Here is a 17,022-nt window from a genome sequence, read left to right on the forward strand (position 1 = left end):
AATAAACATGCACATGCTCTATATTCTTGGGGCCTCCATGAAGTAAATTATGATTACTTATTAGATTTTATTTTTTAATCCTGTCTCCTACTTTTCCCACAACCACCTGTGAGGTGACCTGGACTGAGAGAGTCTGGTCCAACTGGCCCAAGTTGGCTTTCGTACTTAAGGCAGACTCAGAACTCAGTCTCCTGGATTCTAGCATCTTAACCAATATACCAAATTGACCCTAAGTTAAATAATATTACTGGATTATACAGGTACTTCTGTATAAAGGGGCAAAATTCAATTAACAACTGCCTTGTTCGGTAACAGAAATTTTAGGCTCAATTGTGGCTTTAAGTCAAGGACTGCCTGTATGGAAAAAGGATTTAATTATATTTTATGGTCCTAGCATGAGTTCATAATTTCTTGAAGGTTTTCCTACCTTTCCATCTGTGGCAGCTTCCAGCTTATACAGTATTTTAGGACCATTTATATATTTGACAACTTGTGATGACCCAGTTGTGAAAAGGAAGAACTTCCGTTCAAACTCAAAATACATATAAATTATAAATTAAAAAAAACAACACAAACCACACTGAAGCAATGAGGCAAGGCATATCAAAATACACACACTGGGAAGGACACCAGAACTCAGATAAGAACTGACAAACTAGAAATATTTTCACGCTTTGCTTCCAGCACTGGCCCATGCGCAGTTTGTCCTTTTAAACAGTCCTCATAGCTGTAGCTCATGAAGGGCCTTTCCTCCCCCGTAGACCACGCCATTCATGTTTCTCACTCATCCGCTCCTCCCTGTGTGCCTTAGGATGAAGAGAGGATGGCCCTGGGTCTTCCTCTGAATGCCTAGCCAACCTGTGCCCTTCCCAGTTTCCTCCACAACCTCCAGAGCCACACTCCCACTCCCTGTCGGCTGTTCCTCCTCTCCTTTGGAGTCAGATTCTAACAGGGGCATGACACAACTATACTTCAGTTGTAGCACGTAACTTTCTTTGCCCACCACTTCAAACTATTCCAGTGATCCACAATCCTAGGAGACAATTTAGATTTTATTTTGCTCATTCTCTCTGACATCTCACCTGAAAGTGCAGATTCTTTACGAACCAAGGTATCCTGCATGTGCAACAATAAGTTTTTTTGTCCTGTGAGTTTGTCTGCTTGATCTGTCAGACCCTGGATTTCTTCCAATGCCTGAAAAACAAATTATTTTTAGATTCCAGTAAAATATATCTGAACAGAAATGGCTTCTCATCTTTAGCTCAGTAAATTATTTGAAAAAAATATTGAAAGAAATTAAAATTAAGTAAAATATGATGCAAGCAGGGGTGGGATTCTCCTGATTTGGGCAAAACTAAAATAATAATTCCTGTTTCTACTCCATTCCACACTCTATAATTTCTTCTATCCACATTTTTATTTTCAACCAATATTTCTTTATCTCAGGACAAGTCCACCATGAATGAAAATATGTACCAAATTTCCCTTCACATTTCCAACAGCAAGGATTGGCTTTTGGAAATATTTTGGCCAGTCTAGAGGGTGCCAGATGTCATCTGTACATCATTTGGTATAGATTCTCCTTGTGTGCTACTGATTTGATTAGCGTCAGGTTTTTCTGCCAGATTTCTTCCCAGGCATCCAGATCAATACTATAACCAAAAATGTTTTCCCAAGCTAACATAGGACCTTTCACAATTTTCTCAGCCATTTCATATTCTAGTAAATAATTATATAATTTGGAAATCAAACTTTTCTCAGGGTTTAAAAGTATTTTATCTAAATATGTGTCTTTTACTTCAATTCCATATTCCTTTACATCTTTGTTATATCTCAGTTTTACTGGAAAATATGACCAATTATCCATAACTATCTCTTGTGATTCTAGTTCCTGTTTCATTTTAATTCTTCCCTCACTATCTAATATTTGGTAATATTTAAGTTTTTTACTGATGTCCATCATATTTAAGTGAAGCATCGCCTCCATCATTGAAAACCACCTCGGGATTTTATTATAATGATTCCTTCTTATAATCAGTCCAAATTTTAATTATAGACTTTCGGAATACATGTCTAGTAAAATATAGATTATTTTTACTATTCAGGTTCCATAAAAATGCATGCCAGCCTAGCTGTAAATCATGTCCCTCCAATTGTAGAATCCTATTATTGCTTAAATCAATCCAATCGTTTATGCACACGAATGCCGCTGCTCTATATCTCCCAGACAGGTAGTCTGAATCCACCCCTGCTTTTATTATCTTGTAAATAAGTTTTTTTCTCCTTGCTTTTTTCTTTGCCCAGATAAATTTCATCACAATTTTATTTAAATCTTTAAAAAAAAAATTTGTCCAGTAATATCAGAAGTGTTTGAAACAGATATAGTATTTTAGGTGGAACATTCATTTTGATTGTTGCTATTCTACCTAATGATGAAATTTGCACCTTATTCCAATTTTCCAAGTCCTTTTCAATCTGTTTCAGTAATTTAGTATAATTATCCTCTTGCAGATTTAATGTTCTAGCTCTTAACCAATTCCTAAATATTTAATTTTATTTACAATTTGTAATCCCATCTTTTCTTCCATTTTGTTTACTATTTGTTATGTTTTTAACCAGCATTTTGGTTTTTTCCTTATTGATTTTTAATCCTGCTAATTTACCAAATTTATCTATTTCAGTTAGTAGAGCTGGTCCTGAGTTTATTGGATCTTCGATAACAAAAACCATATCATCTGCAAAGGCTTGTAATTTATATTCTTGATTTTTAATTTTAATTTCTTTATTTAATCTAATTCTGTCTAGCAAAGTTTCCAAAATTGTTATGAAAAGCAGAGGTGAAAGCAGACATCCCTGTCTGACCCCCTTCTTATCTTTAATGATTCGGTAATTTCTCCATTTAATAATACATTGGCCTTTTGTGTGGCATAGATTGCATTCAATATTTTTATAAAATTATCTCCAAAATCCATCAGATTAATCTGCTTTTTCATAAAATCCCAGTTTAAGTTATCAAAGGCCTTTTGTGCATCCAGGAAGACCACTTGGCTTCCTGGATGCTTTTCATAATATTCCAATATGTCTATTCTTGTGTTATATCTGATCTGCCTTGTGGGAAGAAATCCATTTTGATCCAGGTGAATTTTGTTACTGAGTATTTTCTTTAATCTTTCCACCATTACCGCCATAAAAATTTTGTAATCTGAATTTAAAGGGGATATTGGTCTGTAATTCGTTGTTTGATTGGCATCTGCACCCTCTTTTGGAATCAATGTTATGTATGCTTCTTTCCAAGATTCTGGTATTTTGGCTTCCAGTAATACCCCACTGCAAACCTCTAATAGCATTATCTCTAGTATATCACCTATCTCTTTATATAGCTCGTTTGGTAGCCCATCTGGGCCTGGCGTTTTGTTTCTTTTTTGTTTTTGGATCGCCACCTTTAGCTCGTCTAAAGTTATTTCTTTATTCAGCATTTATTTTTTATCCTCTGATATTGGATAGAGAGTTCCTTCTTTCAAACATTCTTTATTTAAATCAATTACTTCTTGTTTGTAAAGATCTTCAAAGTACTCTCTTACAATTTCCTTTTTCTTCTCCTGATCTGCCTCTATTATTCCATTTTTATCCTGTAATTGATATATCATTCTTTTCTGATTTTCTTTTCTTAATTTATATGCCAGCCACCTTCTGGATTTATTTGCATGTTCGAAATAATTTTGTTTTGTGTATAATAATTTTTTAATTAGTTCCTCTTGATCTAAAATATTCATCTCATGCTTAACTAATGCTAGTTCATTTATAATATATGCTCATCTCCTGGAGTTTCCATTTGCTTATTTTCCAATTTCTCTATTCTTTTTGTTAGGGCTTTCCGCTTCCCCTCTCTTTCTTTGTTTCTATTTGCTATATAAGCTATCGATATTCCCCTTAAGTATGCCTTCATTGTATCCCATAGGTTCTGCAATGAGGTAACCTGTTTTTTTTTAAATCTGAAAAAAATAATCAATTCTTCCTTAACTTTCTGAATATATTCTTCCCCTTTCATTACTTGGGAATTAAGTGTCCATCTACCTTTTTTTATAATGACTATTTTTCCAAACTATCTGTATCAGGTTATGATCTGCCCACGTGTTAGCCAAAATTTTTATGTCCTGAATCTCTTTGTATAGCTTGCTATTTACCCAGGCCATATCTATCCTGGACCATGATTTGTGTGGGCTGGAGTAGAAAGTGAACTGTGAAATTCCTGGGTTCCTTTTTCTCCACGCATCCACAAATTCTAATTCTTCGACCATCTCTATGAATTTCTTAGGCAATGTATTCCGTTTCTTATATTGTCTTTGTTCACAAGCATAATCTTGTCTACTATCTGTTATTGCATTATAGTCTCCTATAATACAAATTCTTGAGTTTCCAAATTCTATTAGTTTTTCATATAAGCTTTTGTAAAATTCATTCTGTTTTTTATTAGGGGCATATATCCCCACTAATAATATCTTTTTATTTTGCATTACCACCTCTACCATTACTATTCTTCCCAATTCATCTTTATAAATACATTCTGAGGCTATTATCTTCTTTTATATATAATATCACCCCTCTTTTTTCTCTTCCACCAATGTTACATACATTTTCCCCAACTTTTTATTTAATAAGTACCCTTTATCTCTCTTCTTTATATAAACCTCTTGAATACATATTATATCCGCTTTTTGTTTTTCTAACTTAAAAAATATTCTTTTTCTCTTAGCTGGGTCATTTAACCCATTGATATTTATAGATATCAAATTCACTCCTTTATCCATTCCTTTCTTACTTCTATCCCTCAATATTTTTACTCGTCGTTTGACTTCTCGTCCTCACTCCTATTTCTTCTTTTTCCAACGTCTCCTCATCTCCTTCCCTCTCCTTCTCCCGCTCCCTGCTTCTAGATTGTAGCTCTTCTTGACTCGGAATTTCATGGTCGTCTCTGTTACTCAGTTCTTTCTCTATTCCTCCTATTTGGTCAAAGAGTTCTTGAGCTTTGGTTAGGTAAAACTATTCTCACCCTTTTTTCCTTCCATATTGCTAGTATACCCTCTGAGGTAATCCATCTAAAAGATATATTTTTTTGTTTAAGTAATTTGTGAGAAATCGATAATCTTTCCTTTGTTCGCGAATTCTTCTCGGCACCTATACAAGTTTTGTTTTAGCCAAAAATACAATGAGGAAACAACCGATCAGTTAAACTTGGACAAAATCTACAATTTTAGTTTATGTGTCGAGTAACAAGAGTTGGAAGGGACCTTGGAAGCCTTCTAGTCCAACCCCTGCTCAGGAAAGAAACCCTACACCATTTGAGTCAAATGGTTGTCCAAACTCTTTTTAAAAACTTCCAGTGTTGGAGCATTCATAACTTCTGGAGGCAAATCATTCCACTGATTAATTCTTCTAACTATCAGGAAAATTCTCCTTAGTTCTAGGTTGGTTCTCTCCTTGATCAGTTTCTATCTATTGCTTCTTGTCCTGCCTTCAGGTGCTTTGGAGAATAGCTTGACCCCATCTTCTTTGTGGCAACCCCTTAAATATTGGAACTGTGCTATCATGTCGCCCCTAGTAATTCTTTTCATTAAATTAGACATTAGGCATGTCAAGATATTTTCAAGGAAGTTTCAGAAAAAAATCCAGATAACTGAAAAGTATTATTTTTAAAACGTAACACTGGAATTAGAAACAAGTGTGGCAATGCTCAATAAGCTTACTAAGCTTCTAATACCTACTCAATCTAGACTTATCTCAAAATATTAAGTTAGTACTTGGATGGCACTCCAACAAGCAATACCAGTACTGCAAACTAGATTGGGAAATTTAAAAAACACATTAGAAGAAGACAATGCACTGTTTCCATAAAAGCTAGAGATACGTCCATAAAATCACCAGAAATAAGTCTATCTTGAAAATGGCTTGAAATAAACTATTATTTCACTTGAGTTGGACAGCCAATAAATTTAAGTAAATAAATAAGAAAGAAAGCTTGCATAGTATTAAATAAATCTATTACTAATGTTAAGCAAGATTTTTCATCTCTTTTATATTTAAAATCAATTCTGTCCAGTATTTTTCTTTGATATGGAAATATAAACATAAAATACTAACTTGTTTTAAGATGAAGCATTTGGAAACCTTTGGAAAAGCTTGGAGTCCTAATGTTGCTTTCAATTTTTCAAAGAGTCCCCTCATTTCTTTTCGACGTCGACGTTCATTTGCCGTATGTGTTTGCCGATAGTTAGCAAAGGCCTGTTCCTCATTCTTTACCTTTTTGTTGGGAAACTCAGATTGCTATGGAAAGATAAATCTGCTCTCATGAACAGTTTAAAATACAACACAGTAAAACTGATTCTTATAATTAAACAACATGTGGCATAAATGCACCCTGCAACCATCAGGCTTAAATAATTTTTTCAGAATCATAAAAACTGGGGTTATCTTAAAGCAGCAACTGACTGGAAATAAAACTTATTCTTGAAGACACTCATGTGGGCAAGAGGGTAGTCTTAAGGCAATGCTTACTGTTTCCCTATAGTCCTTGTCAGCTGGATGGAAAACCTCCATGAGCTGGGCTAAGCTGAGCTGGGCCTGTTACCTGAGATTGCCAATGTCTGTTTTGTAACCATCAGCACTGTGAACCATCTCCTAAATTATCTCACACTTATGTCACTTATAACAAATATAAGTAGACTTCAACTTTTGACCAGTTGCTTAGCGACCATTCAAAATTACCATGGACTTTGCAAAGATTTACAACCTTCCAAAATCCACATGCCCCTCTTGGTCACATGACTGCATTCTGGGCACTTGGCAACCAGCCCATATTTATGGCTGTTTGTGAGATTATATGATCATGTGACAACAATTTATGCTTTTTGCCAGATACCAAGATTTATTTCTGGTTTTTGGCTAAAACTGCTCTGTAACAAACAATGTTTGGTAACAATATTAACAAATATTGTTTGTTAACAAATAATATTTAACAACTGCAGTGTTTGCTTAATGACCCACCACAAAAAGGTTTCATAATCTAGCACGGTCACGTGCTGACCACTTTACGTCCATCATGAAAGTAACTTAGCATGATACAAGTTAGTTAACTAATTAGTATCAGTTTATTCTACCTTTAGAAATAGCTAAGAATAAATCAGTGAATCTTTACAATGAGAATATTCTTTACTAATTAAACCTAGAAGAATGAACATGACTCTACCTTATGCCGCTTGATAGTCTTATTAGAATGGTTACGAACCAAGTGCCTGATAGAGAAAATAAACAAGTTTAGTTCCTGGGTTTTTATTCTGGCATTACCTGAAACTAAATGAAGAATTAAAATATAAAACACACAATAAAAAATAAAACTTGAAAATATAGTAAGCTCAATCAGTTTTAAAATGCAAAAGCAGTTTATCCCATGACAAAAAATAAACCTGAGGCAGAATTAAAGACTGGAAGAAAAGAGGAAAATGAGCGTGGCTGAGTTATTCTCTACTGGCGTTATATTTTTCAGGATAAGCTTTCAGAATTAACAGCACTCTTGTGATGGTTCTGTTCCTAGAATCAGAAAGTGGTGTTGAGAGCCTTCTATTCTACTCCCTGATAACAAAAGTGTTTCCCTGCTGTTCTAGTTGCTGTTCCCATGCTAGTTCAACTACTTTAAAGTGCTGAAAGAAGTTATTTGATGTTATAGTGTTATCACTACCCTGGTTACATATATTTTTACATCCTTCTTTCAAAACCTCATAAATAATCCAGACATTTTTTTAAACTGGCAAACACCTGCCCATTTCAGTTGTGATCAAGTGCACACCTCTGATAGAAGAGGTATGCACTTTGAGGGGTTTTTGAAAATTATTTTATTGGCGATTAAGAGCACCTGATTTCACTTTTCAATGTGCTTCTTGCTGTTCATTTTGGATAATAATAGCCTAATATATATTCTCTGGTAATCACCAGGACAGATTATTATAATCCTTTTCAAAAATATCAGCTAGTCCAAAATAAAAATACTTAACTATTAGCTGATACTGGTCAGTGTAATCAGATGATGCCTGTGATTCAGCAACTGCCCTGGAAAACAATCTGTTTCCAAACTCAGTTTGAAGTGTTGTTGTATTAACTTTAAAAGCCCTAAATTACTTGGAGGCAAAGTTTCTAAAAGAAATTTTCTTACGTATGAAACTACTTAGACCCTCATTTTTAAAAGGCCTTTCCTAAATGCATTCCCCTAAAATAATTTTGTTAGGCAGAGACTCTGTTTCATATCCTGTCAACAGATGGTACTTCTCATAAGAAGGCTTTCCTTTTCCTATATTATTGTTTGTTTCACCTCCAGGGGAGAAACATCCTGTATTTTAAAGTTTAGATCCAGCTTTGATGTTCTTAAAGTTTTTAAATATTTTACATTTTGTTTCCTTCACTTAGTGTTGCATTTTGTTTATTTGTTTATTTTTTATGTTACTTGCAGCAATGATTTTTTTGGTTGCACGTGGAAATTAAATACGTATAAATTTTACCATATGCATTAAATATGTGGAACACTTTGTCTCCAGAAGTTGTGAATGCTCCAACACTGGAAGTTTTTAAGGAGAGATTAGATAAGCATTTGTCTGAAGTGGTGTAGGGTTTCCTGCCTAAGCAGGGGGTTGGACTAGAAGACCTCCAAGGTCCCTTCAAACTATTATTCTATTCTATTCTATTCTATTCTAAATAAGCTTCAATCCTTTCTTTTAAACTGAAATGTATCTTTAAAACAACACGAAAGATTCCCCCCCCACAATATTAGTGCTCATTCAGTAAGTAAAACTATATTTAGACAAACAATCACACAACAAAAACCTGAAAATTTGCAGATATAAAATTATGAATAAAATAGTTCAATTTGGTTTTTTAAAGGAATATGCTTACAACTGTTTGGACAACAAAGCATGAGCAGCTGTAGCCTTCAAGTGAGCAAGATTAACTTTTTCCGAAAATTCCTCCACAGTCTCAATATCCACAGTCTCCTCAAATTCACTGGATTCACTTCCATTCTGTGCCAAAGTAAGGAAACACAGTAAATTATATCAAGAGGTCCTAGTCATGTAAAATATTTAATAACAATTAGTATAAGAATCTACAGTTGAAATAATTAACATAATTCTCTAATGTATACCGAACAGTTATGGCTATATGTCATTTTTTTAAAAAATAGCAATAACTATGGTATCAAAAACCAAGATTTGAATAACTGAAGATCTAATGAACAAGAGTCTTTCACAGTACCAACACAACTATCATAGGACTTACATTGCTGTATTTTAGTGTTAGGCAGTCTGTCAGAGTACTGGTGTAATGATCATAGCCAAGAAATTATGTTGAAAAAACAATTTCAAAGAAAGAAAAGTGAATGATGGATGTAGACTAATGAAGTTGAAAATACTTAAGCTAATTAGAAGGGGCGTTGGTACTTACCTGATACACCCGTTCTTTTTGAGCTGCGAAGAGCATCCAGTAGTGGGAGGTGCTTCAGTCTCCTCATTGTTAGGCTGAGCTTGAATTGAGGAACGCTCCTCCTCCTCCACGCGACTTCTCCGTAATGTTCCCCAGTTTTGCGAAGACGAGAGGAATAAGTGCTCTCATCCTTATTACCTAAAAAGATTCATTGGCCGAAACAAGAGCCCACCAGACGGAAAAAAAGGGTGGGGCTGGATGCTCTTTGAAGCTCAAAGAGAACAGGCGTATCGGGTATGTACCAACGCCCCTTCTCCTATGAGCTGCTCAGAGCATCCAGTAGTGGGACATACCAAAGCTTGGCCTGTCCTACGGGAGGGACTCCGTCTGGCTCAGAATCTCCTCGGGGTTCCTAAGAACCCGTTGCAGAACCCGTCTGCCAAATAAGGCCTCTGTGGAGGCAAACACATCGATTTTGTAGTGTCTAATGAAGGGTGATGGGGAAGCCCAAGTCGCCGCCCGGCAGATTTCAGCTATTGGTGTCTGAGTGGCCCAAGCCGCCGAGGTCGCCGCACTCCTAGTTGAGTGAGCAGTTATACCTCTAGGCACCTGCAGGGCTTGAGACTGATATGATCTGGCTATTGTTGCTCTGATCCAAAAGCCTATGGTGGATGGAGACAACTTGTGATCCTGTGTCTTGGGCTGAAAGGAAACAAATAAAGCTTCCGATTTTCTGAAGGACTGTGGGCGCTTGATGTAGATTCGCAGAGCGCACCTAACATCAAGCTTGTGCCATTGCCTTTCCCTCTCCTGTGAAGGCCTGGGACAGAAGTTTGGAAGGATGAGCTCCTGTGCTCTATGGAAAGCCAAGTTGACCTTGGGCATAAATGTGGGATCGGGACGGAGAACCACCCAATCAGCATGAAAAACGCAGAGGTCTTGTCTGATAGACAAGGCTGCGATTTCTGATATGCAACGAGCGGAGGTGATGGCTAACAGGAAAACTACCCTATATGTCAAAAATTGGAGACTTGACTCCCTCAATGGCTCAAACGGTTCTTTGGTGAGAGAAAGAAGAACCTTGTTAAGGTCCCAGGTGGGGTAACGGTGTACTGCTGGGGGACTTAGATTGGTAGCCCCTCTGAGGAAGGAGCGTATGCGAGGGTGATGAGAAAGGGAGCTGAAAACTTGGCAGGAAATAACTGATAGCGCTGCTACCTGCCTCTTCAGGGTATTAGGGGATAGCCCCTTCTCAAGTCCATCCTGCAGAAATTCTAAAATCTGAGTTACAGAAGGTGAAGTAGGGTCTATTTGAGATTTACTACACCATCTGCAGAAAATGGACCATGTGGCATTGTAAATACGGATGGTTGAGGGTCGCCTGGCAGCTAGAATAGTGCTAATGACTTTGTTGGAGAGCTTCTCGCTCTTCAATCTGCTCTGCTCAACCTCCAGACGGTCAATTGAAACCATTGAGGGTCCGGGTGTAGGAGGGGCCCCTGAGACAGTGAGATCTTGTCTGGTGGAATCCTCCAAGGGGGATTTACCGAGAGGCTGTGAAGATCCGCAAACCACGGCCGCCTGGGCCAGTGAGGTGCCACTAGGAGTAATTCCGCTTTTTCATGTAACAATTTCTGGATGACCCTGGGCACCAGTGCTAGCGGGGGGAATGCATACAAGAGCCCCCTTGGCCATGGGCAGCCGAGGGCATTGTAATTTTCCACCCCGTGGGATGGGTATCTTGAGAAAAATCTCGGGAGCTGAGCATTGAGAGGGGAGGCAAATAGGTCCACCACTGGTTGTCCAAATATCCTTGCAGCTTCTTTAAACAGGGACTGGTGGAGGTGCCACTCTGACTGGTCTATGGTGGCCCTGCTTAGCCAATCTGCTTGTGTGTTTGACAGGCCAGAAATGTGCTCTGCCTTGATAGAAAGAAGACTGTTCTCCGCCCAGCGACACAGGCGCTCAGCTTCTTTCATCAATTGTATGGATTGTGTGCCCCCTTGTTTGTTTATGTGAGCTTTGGCTGTCACATTGTCTGTTAGGATGAGGATGTGTTGACCTCGTACCTGGGGAAGGAAGCTGCAAAGGGCAAAGGAAACAGCGTGAAGCTCCAGCCAGTTTATGCTGCACGACTGTTCTATTGCGGACCATCTGCCCTGGGATGTGAGTGACTGAAGGTGGGCGCCCCATCCGAATAAGCTGGCATCCGTGGTGATAGAAATCCTTTGAGGCTCCTTGAAGAGGCAGCCCTTGTTGATAACCAGTTTGGCCCATCAAAGTAGGGACATGAGGACTTTGGGAGGTACCCTGACCATGCATTTGGAGTTGCTTCTGCCGGATCTCTGGTACGGAAGCAGGAACCACTGGAGGGATCTAGAGTGTAGATGGGCCCAGGGAATAATAGAAATGCATGATATCATTTTTCCTAATAGTTTAGACAAATCTAGTAAGGATACCCTTCTGGAGCGCCTAATCTCCTGAACGGATTTTTAGATGCTAAGTAGTCTATCTGAAGACAGGTAGACTTTGCCTTCCAATGTGTCGATAACTACCCCCAAATGAGTTATTCAAGTCGATGGAGATAACTGACTCTTTTTCCAATTTATGAGAAAACCATGCTCCTAGAGAGAAGCTAAGGTGGCCTGGGTGTCCCTCGCTGCTTGGAGATTAGAGGGGGACAGAATCAAAATGTCGTCCAGGTAACACTGAAGACGAATGGGGATATTCCTGAGATGGGCAGCGAGGGCTGCGAGGACCTTGGTAAAAGTTCTGGGGGCGGAGGCTAGTCCGAAGGGAAGGGCCATGTATTCAAAGTGGTGATTGTTGTAACAGAACCTTAGAAACTTAAAATGGGAAGGCCAAATAGTGATATGTAAATACGCCTCCGTCAAGTCAATGGACGTGAGCACATCCCCATGTCTGATGCCCAGCAATATCGATTGTAGGGTATGCATTTTGAATTTACGATGTTAGAAAATGGTTAAGCCTTTTTAAATCCAAAATTGCTCTCCATCCCCCTGAGTGTTTTGGAACAACAAAGAGATGAGAGTAAAAACCCCACCTTCTTTGTTCAGATGGAACTGGTTGGATGGCTTTTATGTTTAGGAGGAGTTGGATAGCAGAATCCATTAGATTACGCTTGATCGGGTCTCTGGAAGGGGGGCACGGCATAAAGAAATTTGGGGGAGTGGTGTGAAACTCAAGGGCAAGACCAAATCTAACGGTGTCTCTGGCCCACGCGTCAGAGGTAGAAGAGTCCCATTGACTCGCAAACAACTTAAGGCGACCGCCAATGGGGAGAAACTCCCTTGACCTATCTTGGCCATTGGAAGAGCCTGCTTCCTGTTCCTTGAAAAGGCCTCTTGTATTGACTGCCCCTTCTGCTCCTGTCTCCCGAATCAGTTCTATCCTGGGGTTGACCTGACCTGAACAAAGGGGGCCTCTGATACCTGGGGGAGAAGGGGGCCTGATAGAAGGACCGAAAGGAGCCTCTCCGAAAGGGCTGGGGGTTTCTGAAATCTGATCTTTGTATAAGGGAAGGAAGAAACTTTTTCTTGCTGCGGGTCTCCATAAGTAAGGGGTCCAGGGAGGGACCAAACAGCTTATCTCCTACAAGGGGGGAAGAGGCCAGTTTTGCTTTATTTTTAAAATCTGCCTGCCAGTGTCTCAGCCAAAGTAAGCGGCGGGCAGTGACATGTGATGTGATTGCCCGAGAGAACTTGACTGAGTGGTAAGTGGCATCCGCGGAAAACTAATCTTCATGATGTTCTGGTGTGCCCTGATGTTAGTCGTGGGTACGTGTTGCTGCAGTTGGCAAAGCCAACAAATGGTTGCTCTAGTGAAAAAAGATGCGGCCGTAGCCGATCTGATGGCCCAAGCGTCTGGCTGGTGTGCCCTGCGCAGGGCTAACTCGGCCCGCTTTTCCTCAGGCTTTAGAGCCTCTAGCGCCTCAGTCGGAGTTAAGGAGGACGTTAAGCCCACTATGGGCTCATCTACCTCCGGGGTACTCAGTAACTTTGAAAATCCTGGGTCTAAATTAAAGAATTTTTTATCGTGACCAGATGGGGCCAGGTGTACCGCTGTAGAGGCCAGCTGCTTTTGCACTAAATCAGAGAAAATGGGTGGGACCGGTATAACCTCGGCCTCAACTACAGGCTGGTTAAAGATTAGGTCCGCTGGACCTTCCGTTGAGGGTGCAGGGGTGTCGCCTGGTGATTGGGTACTTAGGCCTGAGATGTTCTTGGCCTTGAATAACAGTGATTTGAATAGGTGTGGTCTGAATAAACCCGTGAAGGCGGGCTGGTCCGGGATAAGCCCCTCGTCCTCCGACATTTCCCCTTCCAAGAGGTCCACCTCTGATAGGGGCTCGCTATCTTGCATGGACCCCATTTCGAGTTCATCTGCCTCCATGAACTGGCCCATTTCTCCCTCGTCCTCCTCCTCCCGGCCTTGAAAGTGGGTTTCCTTCTGTAAGTATACCTGGTGGTGGTCCAACCTGGGCAGGGATCTTAGTGACTGAGACTCGAGGTCAGGAGCCACTGGATAATGACTAGACCTGGTTACTTGCTGGAGTCTGTCTGCGATCCCTTGGCGGATGGCCAACTCCACCCAGGTCCTTAGCCTCTCTGGAACCTCCTCAATGAGGGAAACCTCTTGACGAAGGCCAGCGGCTGTGCGGCTGAAGGTGGCTTCTGGCGCCCTTCTAGCCGGAGTTCCAGGAACCTGAACCTGTTGTCCCTGTGAGGGCGAGCTGCGCCTAGATGAGAGGGAAGGATCTAGAGGAGGGGGGGGGTTGAGCGGAGGTAGACGGACTGGAAGGTGGTAAAGCTTGAGGCACCGTGAGGGCTTCCTTGGTGCGCTTATCGATTTCCTTCTGCAGGGCCTTGTGGTGCCTTAAGGCATCCCTCTGGGAAGCTTTGGAGTTCTCTTTAGTCTGCTTACGCAAGTGATGTGTCTTGGTTTTTGCCTTCAATGAAGGACCTTTAGAGGTGTTACCATCTGCCATGTTGATAATTTATATAATGCAGTAATAAACTGGAAACAAAAGTGAGGCGGTTGGCACGCCCAGGGTCCAATCTGACAAGACGGTTGCCCTGATAAGTACTTTACATCCCCCACACCTTTTTTGTGGCTATATAAAATTGTGTGTGTGTGTGTGTGTGTGTGTGTGTGTGTGTGTGTGTGTATATATATATATATCTCCCTATATAGCATGAGTCGTATCTCAGTGATAATATTATAATGAATTATAATATTATACTGGCAAGAATGTATTGTTATTATATTATTATTTTTATTAGTATTAATATTATAATTAATACTAATATTATTATTATGTTTGTGAATGATACTGCAATGTTGCTGGAATAATTGTTGCGTTATTGCTCCTAGGAGCAGAAGTAGGTCTACAAACTCAATATTATTGATAGAGGAACAGTCAACCAATCAGCCAAATTTCGAAACGCCTAAGGCCCAGTTAGAAAGGAAAATACGGCCTTTAGCAGCTTACTTGCACAGGCGGACAAGGCCTGGGTGCCTGCTGCTGTGCCTCTGAGGAGAGGTGTGAGGGTTAAGCCAACTATACTTAATAAGGAGAAATAACCTCGAGTGCAAGCTTGCCAAAAACGAGGTTAAAAGACTCTGAGAATCCAAAGGGATCCTGCTAATTCGAGTCTACCTCACTCACAGCACAGAAGATAACAAGAGGAAGGCTTCAGCCACAGGTTGCAGCCAAAAATGGCGTAGCCAGTAATGCTTAACTGCTGGGCTGCTCAGCAGCGTCTTCCCTCCAGGAAAAACGAAACCGAAACTCTGGATACAGAGGCAGCAAGGGAAGGGAGAGATTATCCCTTCTCAACTGAAAATGGCATTCGAGGTGGGGGGGAGGGGAAATAGCGATACGACTCAGAACAGTGAAAAAACAAGCCGCTAAGCAACAAAATTGAAATACAAACAAAGAAACACGCAGCGGCAATAAATGGGGCAGAGGCAACTTTCCGGCTATGAGGAGGTAGCGCAAAGCCGCTACAGAGCCTCCTGCCGCCTTCCTGGGGCGCAACAGCGCTTCACCCAGTAAATCAGAATATCAATCAAGCAACTGCGCAGAGGCTAAAGAGAGGGAAATGAGTCAAACCTGAAAGGAAACTTCAATTTGGAGTCTTTAAGCGAAGACGAGTTTCGGCCAAGGAGCAAAATAAAGCACTGCCTGTCTCGCACGAGGCTGAGCTAAAACTGGGGAACACTACGGAGGAGTCACGTGGAGGAGGAGGAGCGTTCCTCAATTCAAGCTCAGCCTAACAATGCGGAGACTGAAGCACCTCCCACTACTGGATGCTCTGAGCAGCTCATAGGAGAAACAGTAATTTTCTGGAGATTGACAGTTTTGTACTGATTTAATTAAGTTGGATTTCCTGTATGCTAAAGCACCCATAACAGCAATTAAAGTATAACAAAAAGCTTTAATTCTTCCAGCTTTATGAGATGAGGGGGGGTGAACTTTACAAGGACTGTTTCACAGTGGCATTAATTATCCTAACTAACATACATCTGTTTGAAATTACACTGGCCCCATCGTACTGGCTTTACTTCACCTTTCAAAAATTGAATTATTTTGGAAAGCCCATGGAGGATGAAATGCCATCAGTTATTACTGTTGTTGCTACTTTATTTTAATTACACAAGATATTTTACTGTATTTACTATAAGAGCCATGGTGGCGCAGTGGTTAGATTGCAATATTGCGGGCAAATTCTACCTACTGCCAGAAACTTGATTCTGACCCGTTCAAGGTTGACTCAGAATTCTATCCTTCTGAGGTCTGTAAAATGAGGACCAAGATTGTTGGGAGCAATATGCTGACTCTGTAAACCACTTTGAGACAATTGTAAAGCACTATGAAGCAGTATATAAGTCTAAGCGCTACTGCTATATTATTGATTTGCCTTTATCTACTCTTTTTAATGAAAGTTTAGCCTATCTGGCATCCAACTTTCTTTCCATTTCAGACCTAGCACTTTTCCTTTATTTCTTCTATGTTAACACTGAAATCTTTTGGCCCACTGGCTATCATCCCAAGTTAGGTTGGTTGGTGTCGTTCCCCCCACCCCACCCAAGCCCTCCACTTGGCTTTTGAGGCTGGAGAACTATGAGTTATGAAAACTCTCCTTTGTATTTCATATGGACATGGTAGTTGTTCATTTGGATACTTTCTTCCATAATCAGTGTCAGCCATTCCATTAGTGGATTAGAGAAATCACAAATGAAGAACTGATTACTCGCATCTGTTTGCAGTTCTTTCTGTGGAGATTTGTGAATTTTAGCAACTGGGCTCCTCACTCATTTGGTCTCTTATTCCTTCAGAACTTGTGTTCTCAGAAATGTAATGGTTCAGTGAGAGCTGCACCTTGATGCATGGTATGTATAATGTGGGATTCCTGACAAATATTCTGTAAACATTTCTGGGCTCCACACAGAAATGAATTTCAGAGACCACAAAGTATTTAAATAGATCCAAGAACTACTAGTAGATTTGACTGATTTGCAGTAGGCCACCAAGGA

The 17,022-nt window shown here is 40.1% G+C and overlaps 1 protein-coding gene across 4 annotated transcripts in view; it reads right to left on the bottom strand.

Moving 5' to 3' along the window:
* The window catches only part of MGA (MAX dimerization protein MGA), a 66,717-nt gene that overhangs the window by 7,959 nt on the left and 41,736 nt on the right, over window positions 1-17,022 (bottom strand). For all 4 annotated transcript variants that reach the window (XM_087921784.1, XM_026709775.2, XM_026709766.2 and 1 more), the window contains 4 exons: window positions 8,938-9,062; window positions 7,244-7,289; window positions 6,139-6,321; window positions 1,083-1,194 (listed from right to left, as the gene is read on the bottom strand). In XM_087921784.1, coding sequence (XP_087777910.1) covers window positions 1,083-1,194; window positions 6,139-6,321; window positions 7,244-7,289; window positions 8,938-9,062 — 466 coding nt within the window. The remainder of the gene's footprint in view (window positions 1-1,082; window positions 1,195-6,138; window positions 6,322-7,243; window positions 7,290-8,937; window positions 9,063-17,022) is intronic.

The sequence above is a fragment of the Pseudonaja textilis genome, chromosome 1, assembly GCF_049901715.1.
Source record: "Pseudonaja textilis isolate UNSWEBS1 chromosome 1, rPseTex1.2, whole genome shotgun sequence".
Lineage (NCBI taxonomy): Eukaryota > Metazoa > Chordata > Lepidosauria > Squamata > Elapidae > Pseudonaja > Pseudonaja textilis.